The sequence below is a fragment of the Dermacentor andersoni genome, chromosome 3 (assembly GCF_023375885.2).
Source record: "Dermacentor andersoni chromosome 3, qqDerAnde1_hic_scaffold, whole genome shotgun sequence".
Taxonomy (NCBI): domain Eukaryota; kingdom Metazoa; phylum Arthropoda; class Arachnida; order Ixodida; family Ixodidae; genus Dermacentor; species Dermacentor andersoni.
The window spans coordinates 67,324,363-67,332,331 of NC_092816.1; the positions used below are offsets into that span (position 1 = coordinate 67,324,363).

The 7,969-nt window shown below is 48.2% G+C and overlaps 1 protein-coding gene across 1 annotated transcript; it reads right to left on the reverse strand.

Moving 5' to 3' along the window:
- Positions 1–1,244: 1,244 nt before the first annotated feature.
- On the reverse strand, positions 1,245–2,819 carry LOC140216356 (uncharacterized). The gene has a single exon (XM_072286722.1). The coding sequence runs from the start codon at positions 2,746–2,748 to the stop codon at positions 1,702–1,704; it is 1,047 nt and encodes a 348-aa protein (XP_072142823.1). The 5' UTR covers positions 2,749–2,819; the 3' UTR covers positions 1,245–1,701.
- Between the last annotated feature and the right edge of the window lie 5,150 nt (positions 2,820–7,969).

A 7,969-nucleotide genomic window follows, 5' to 3' on the forward strand; every position in this document is an offset into this window, starting at 1 on the left:
TTAAGTAAAAACGAGCTGTTATGCTAGGTGTCCTCTGTTGTGGTTCTGTCATCGTACAATTTAATTTATGTATATAAATTAAAGCCAAAGTCTTTCTTGGCGACTTAACCAACACTTTTCCGTATCGGGTATGTTTGAAAACTTTTTCCTAGGCCGATCCCGGAAGTTGTGCGCAGCCGCATTATCAAGATTACATCATTTCAGGATTGATCTTTGTTATTGTTTCAAACTTCTTATATTTAAATCTGCGAAGATTTAAGATAAATGGCATAGGCTGTCGGCGTTTTGTATCATTGCATTTGTTTGGTGGCTTCTATTCTCAAAATTCGAAGGGATAATTTTGTCGGGAATGGAAGATCTGGTATGAGCAAAATTACTGATATAATGGTGTGGCAATATGACCCGCGTATACCGCATGTCATATAACAAGGCATGACATATAGCAAACATACATCAAAATATATACAAAACCTCATGGTGACGCCGGCAGCGACGACGATAGTAGAAATTCAGTTGGAGTGTGCATTTAATTGATATCGCAATAAAACGAATTCATGAACTTTTACGTGCGTACGAAATACGTTCGTAGGTTGTGATCGTGTCGAAGTCTTGAGTAACGCAGTCTGAAGGGTTTCAAGTATTCCCGCGCATTAACATTAAGAGTTAGCTTTTCTGCGACTTTCCAGCTGAAAAATTTTCTTGTCAAGCATAAGTTTTGATGGTGAATCCGTTCATGTAACATTGCCGGAAATTAAGCGCATACCCCGTCCTTGCACCAGAATGTACAAAAAGAAATTGTTCTCTAATACTCGATTTGCTCACAATTTTCGTGTATGACATTCATATAAGTACATCCTGCGTCCTGTTGAAATGTTCTCATTGCCCGCTGACAAATTGTCCCTTCCTGCAGCCCGTATTGATGTACATTTGTAGTTGTTTTTTGGGCCCCAGATGCCTTCAACTTATTTTTGTACCTTTTTTATGGGGTCCATTCTGCAATTGCCCGGGATGAATATATCATTTAGTTCACTTTACTTAGTAGGAAAGCGAATGGACTTCGCAGTACCTATAGAGACGGGTTTCTCGAAAATGGCGATGGCTAAAGATTTCAACGAAAACATGACTCCTCTGCTGTTCGGCATCAATTTCGCAACCGCAATATTTGCCCTTAAGTGAATCCATGCATTTGTGTTTTTACTTTCAAGAAACCATTTACATGATACACAATCTGGCAGAAGCATTTATTACATAAATGAACACGCTCAACAAAAATGAAGACGCTATATAGTAGTAAAATTTAAATTGTGACAGCACAAAATTAAACAAAACGAACAATAACGAAAGACGAATCCGCCTGCAGCTCCACCGAATAATTCTGTAGCATGTAGATTTTTTTTAGAAGCAGTCTATCCAACAGCTTTGAACGGTCATCCACCCGTGCGGCTTTCAGGTTGCCAAGCAACAGTGCCACGATGGCGTTAAACGTCATTCGGGAGAAACCGCCTTGTGACCGGCGCAGGTGGTCCGAGCATGGAGCCCGGTTTCTCCTCGGGCTTGGGACGGGTTGAGCGATACGTGTGACGCAGCAGTGACCGTGGCTGCACCGGCCGCCACAGCAACCGGCGGCAGCAGTTGGCGGTGCAGTTCTTTAGCTCCGCTGCACTTATCGGTGGTGCTGGCGGAGGCGCCTGGACTAACTTGTCAGTCTTGACACGGACCTCCTGTACGTCCCTGGAATGTCCTTCCCGAAATTTCAAGCCTCCCTAAGAGCTCCGCGATCTCTGCGTCGCGCTTGCGCGGTGGCGACTCCAACACGGCGAACCGGGCAGGGTCCCATTCCTGGGTGCGGGTCTCGGCATCGCACGTTTCCTGCACCGCCTGCAGAGCTCGTGACAGACAAGGAGGTGAAGGCGCTTGGTCCCAGCCGTCTTTCATTCTACGCATTTCCTGCTCTTCGTCCTCTTCATCGACGATGAATTCGTAAGCATTACTGCTCGACGAGCTTAAACGCGCGCGCCGAGGTCCGCGTTCATCAGCCTCCACGTGCTGGCGTCTGCTGTGGTTGGAACGCGAAGACCCAGACATGGCGGTAGCTCCGTCGTGAAGGAGGAATGTGCAGCTGCATGCATCTTCGTCATTGTGCTGCTGGTAATAGATAAGCGAGTACAGAACGTCGTGGACCACGCCAGGTCCTGGGCGCCGGTCCAGGAGGGCAGTCAGGATGCGGTGTACTACGAGAATTAGCTGAGCTTGAGAGGGGCTCAGCGCTTCCAACCGGTCATCCTCCTGGGACGGGCCCTTTTCCTGCAGCGCTTCTCTCAGTTGTGTCAGTCTATCGATCACCTCTGACTCGGCGAGAGCCTTCGGCGTTGGCTCTTCATTCACAATGACTACAGGCTCTCTCGTGAAGCTGGTTTCTACCACGACAAAATTGGACACACTTGCCTCGCATTTCCTCCTGTTCAAAGACTCGGTGCTGCGCGATGATCGAGATTTGCACTTGTCGCTCAGAGTTGTAACTGGAGCAGCCGGAACGTCACCTTTGAAACAGCGCTTGGAAACAGCTGCTTTTATCGCGTTTGCAGGCACGTCAGGTTTGAGCTGCCTCTCGAGAAGGGCGAAGTGTTCCGGAAGGTTTACCTTCATGTTCGATGTCAAGCTACTGGGACCGCCGCTTGTCGAGCCGAACGACCGCTTGGGCTTCATCTTCCTTCTCCTGTAGCTCCCTTGTGCAGCGACGGTTGGCATGCCTCGAAGCTGGACAGGCTCTGATGGAACAGGAGAACCTTTGGGAGCGCCGGTTCTGGCAGCCAGGTTCCGTTGGCAGACGTGGAACGAATTTGTCACGAGCAAAACGCGCAGCTCGCGCCCGGATCGAGCGTGCAAATATCCACGCAGTCAGCAAGTCACGTGATGTCAAGCAAGCGCCGCGAGGTTCTGGCGTCTCTTTTGAAACTGAGGTATAAAAACACGTTTTCGTGTGCTGTCCCTCTTTGTGGGCGATTCCGGAGCCTGTCTGGAGTTAAAGTCGTGGCCCTAGCAAACGTACTTAACGATTAGCCTGGCACAATAACGGTTTTCGTAGTCGACGAAGAGGAGCGGGGAATATTTACGCAAAGATGAAAGAAGAAAACGAAGATGCAGCATCGCTTGCTATGCGCAAGAGAGGCAACAACTACAACAACAATAACAACAACAAACAGAAAGACCGCAAAAATGAAGAAAAGGATTTGCTGTCGAATTCTGTAGTCCCTTCTATTACCTTATAGTCCTTTTTTTTTACTCTTGCCTACAATGCGAGTCGCGCCGAAGCGCATTTTCCGCTATAAGTCACAGCGGCGTTACTCTGCGGTGAAGTACACCGTTTGCATGGTGTTGAGTTGCATAACGTTGACGAGAAGCTTGTACTGGAATCAGGGAATGCTGGCTTTTGGTCGCCATCTTGAGAGATAGACACGCGTGCATGGAGGAAGAAAATAAACTATAGGAGGGAGCACTGCGACAAGCAGTCAGCCTTCACAAGCCAACTCTCCGTAAAATAATGCATTTCACCTTTTATCTCTAAAAATAAAGTGCAGTTTCACCCGAAAGGCCAAGCGTTGATTGCGATAGCAAATTGGTAGACACCTATACGAAGTAAGGATAGCATTTTTTTTTTTTTTTGTCATATAAACTTGGAAACATTCGGTTACGAACTGAATTAGCAAGCACGGTGTGAGCGCTCACAATCAAACATGAACACATTACGCTCGATGAGCGCGGACACTCGCTGTCAAAACGCTGCCGTGAGCAAGCGCTGCCCACGCACCGAGCGAAGTGGCCTTCGTGCTGTCTATCGCTTCAATGCAACAGCGATGAGAACACAGCGCGCAGAAATGTACGAGCCGTCAGCAGATCCCTTTCAAGATAGAGCGGGCGAGACTGCGCGCGGCTGTACAAAGCACGCAGCTGTTGACGGAGAGAGACACACTCTCCACTTCCTTCGTCTAGCCTCCGCAAGCGATATTCCTTCCCTGCGTTCTATGTATACCGTAGCTTGAGGATCGCGTGGCACATACGTCACGGGCCCCGCCTTCATTTATTTAAAGCGAAGCTTTCTTTGCCTCTTCCTTCGACTTTCCGCTGCTGCTGCTGCTGTGGTCTTGAATGCCCCTAACGCCGGCCGCGTCGGGACGAAGTTGAGACGTGGCCATGTCACCAGAACATAAAAGGCATGCGCTGTCGGTGTTTTGTTTAGAAAAAGTTTATTTAAATAAGGGACGATACGAACACTGATTCACAATCACGGCACAATTCCACCAGGACGATAACATATACAAGAATCGAAGGATTGTATACACGGCACGTTCTCGTGACGTTCAGAATTACGAGTGTGTTTAGAAAAAGTTTATTTCGACAAGAGACGATACGAACACTGAGTCATAATCACGACACAATTCCACCGGGACGATAACATGTAAGAAACGAAACACAGCACGTTTTCAACGTAAGTAATGTCCGAGTCCTCACGCACTAACATATAAACACATATACCCACGGAAAGGAACAGTTACACATAAACTAAATGCCACATGTACAAAATGATTTTCAATATATACAGTGTACACAATGGTTATGTACAGTGATGATGTGATAGAACACTTTACACAATTTTGAAGTGATGTGCACGAGATGTGTATATACAAAAATGATCATGTATGCGAGAGGACACACACACAGAAATCACGGGCACCTGCATTCTATGTGCATTAATTGAATACTTCTGATAGTCTGGCTACAAGAACCAGGCTGGACGAAAATTCAGCCATACGCGTCCATCAGCCACCGACAGGAAACGACATGACCATTGACGAAGGAACTCTTCTTCTCCAAGGAAGAACAACTCCTCCGACAGAAACGACAGTAGCTCAGAGTAGAGCCTCCCCATAAGTGGAAACAGAGCGCGGTGACGACGTCCCGTGGCAACTGCCTCGCACCGGTTACGCCATAGACAGAAGGCCCCCGCAGCAATTAAAAGTCGCGCGAAGCGGCCACGTGAGCATCGACCAGACGTAATAAAGCGGTTAACTCCAAGGCCACGAAATCCAGTATGCACGGCCCTCCAAAATATCCTGGCAACGACGCATTGCAGCAGTACATGTTTATTGGATTCTTGAAGGGGGCAATTGGGACACCGCGAAGATGGGACAACGCCCCACCGCTCAAGTCTGTCCCGAGTTGGAAGCACTTGCCACCCTAGACGCCACATGAAGTCGCGTAGGTGGCCAGGCAGGAATGATGCCGTTATCGCATCCCACGACACATTATTTGAACGTGCGAGGCGCGCTGGGGGAACTAGAGGAAGCAGTAAGGCTGACATAGTATCTACTACACGGTTTTGGAGAACGTCTACATCAGGACATACCTGTTGTATGTGGCGATAAAATGCCACGGCCGTACAGTAAAATGTAGGTGCGTTTAACACTTGTGGTCCGCGATTTAAGTGTACGCCCGGTAACATGTAGCGAATTTTTGTGCCAAGGAAATAGCAAGCGAGTTCACGCGCTGGACACTGATCATGCTGTAACAGACGGAGCAGAAATCGCAGAGCAAGCAGCCGGCAGCGGACAGACACGGATGGGAAGGCAACTACGAAAGAATTACGAATTACGAAAGAATTACGAACCCAATTTCGAATCACGCTTAGCCAGCCACTTCTCTACCACCAACGTTGGTCACATCTTGTCCTTCAGTCTTTACAAAGTTATTCCTCAGAAGTTTGAGAATGGCATTCCAAAAACAAATGTAATGGAAAAAGAACACCGACAGCGCATGTTCTTTATATGTTAGCTCTTCTCGGACTGAACTATCGAAAGTGCGAAACATTAGTAGGAGATCGACATACGCAAGAGACTGCGTTTCTACCAGAAAGCTCACCTTCGTGCATGGCGTTCGCAGCCAGCGTTTCCCGGTAAATGTTACGGTTACATAAGCTGCAGTTGCCGGAAAGCATGAAAAGCAGTAAGGGGTCTTTGAACGCTATTGCGTTTCACTCTTAAAGGCGAAGCTTAAGCGTCCTCCAAAATTTTCTGCGACAACGGGCCCTTAAAGCTATGGCGTTAGTACACAAGGGAAAGACGACCCGCGAAGTTCGTGTCAACATTTACGCCGCGTCGCACGTGCACAATGCCCTCTGGACGCGGTAACTAGGCGTGACCCCCACAAATGCAGTGCAGGAGCTGCCACGCCTGTCTCCGTGCTCACCCGTAAAAGCAAGGACAGTAGATGGAGGAGGTGGGGAGGACGTTAGCGAGGAAATGTACAGAGAGAGGAGGCAGTTTTGTGAGCTACAACGCTACAACCCAGAATGGCACCGAAGCGGTAACATTTGACATCACGTCGCGACCGTCGTATGCCGTCAATATATCACCGCCAAATAACGTCAATGAGCGCAAACAGCAGACAAAGCTTCACTTACATCGATTCCCACAATGCGTGGGATCTGCATATTTTTTCCCCGGCGCGTTTTTTGCTGCGCGGCGCACTTCCACTGACGGCGTCGCGCACGCGCTGTTGCGTTTGTCTCGTTTCGCGCAGCGCACCATTTCGTGCTGTGCACGGAAACACCTGACTAGCGGTATTAGTCATTGCTACACGAACACTGAGGCAGACACAAGCGGATCACAGAGCATGATCGCGCGCTGGAACACGGTAGAATATGGCATAGTATCGTTGTACGCTTGCGCTACTACACGACGTGAGAACGAGCAAAACAAACGGAAGTACATCTCTCTTGCGGCGGTGCGAAGTAAAACAAAAACACGCAGTCATTCGGTTTGTGCGTTTTGTTATTTCTCTAAACTTTATTTCGTCTATTGAAGCAACAGATTACACAAATAACAGATGTTTCCTTGAAGAATTTTCGAAATTACGTGCCACAATCAGCGACGTCACACTCCGGCTGGAAACGTGGCGCTCGCGAGAAGGGATAACGGGGTTCGGTTTGAAATTTCAGCGCTTTCGGTGGTGCGTAGCGATGTAATACTTCGTAGACACGATCGTTAGACCTAACGTGGTTGCTCAGTGGCTATGGTGTTAGGCTGCTGAGCACGAGGTCGCGGGATCGAATCCCGGCCGCCGCGGCCGCATTTCTATGGAGGAGAAATGCGAAAACACCCGTGTACTTTAGATTTAGGTGCACATTAAAGAACCCCAGGGGGTCGAAGCTTCCGGAGTCCCCCTCTACGGCGTGCCTAATAATGGGAAGTTGGTTTTGGCACGTAAAACTCCATAATTTAATTTAACGATCGTTAGCGCGTATTGTATGCGCGGCACTTAGCTCAAAATGGACAGACCTGGTGACGGCCCTTTAATGTTTAAGTCTAAGAAGATTCAAGATAGAAGGCATGCGCTGTCGGTGCTTTGTTTCATGACAATTGCTTGTGGGCGGCTACTCTCAATAGTCTAATGGATAATTTTGTCAGGAATGTAAGACCTAGTATGAGCAACTTTACTAGTGGAATGGTATGGCAATATAACCTGTATATACCGCATGTCCTATGACATGACATGGCATATAGGATACATATCATTCCTTCGTTGGCTCTCGTGCGCGTCGGACGCTAGGATCATGTGCTCTCTCCAGCAGCGTCAGCGACCACAGGCCGTGGTTCCACTGTTTCTGATGAGGACTATACATGGTTATTCTGCCCCACTGCCAATTGGAGACGCTTCTCTGAACACTGTTTCTCTGCATTGTGATATGTCTGCCAGGCCATACCGAATCAATGGCTTTAAAGAAAGTGAGCGAATACAAGTAGTTGAGGATGTAGCGTCGATAGGTGCCTATCAGATAAATCGTGTCTGGGCGCTAACAACACATTCAATGACCGCAAAGCAAGTGTTCGTAGAAACAAAGGTACTGCGCATCAAAGGTAGAAGATGTCATCGATTCCAACGACAGTCAGGTGAGAATGAAGCATCGTTGGCT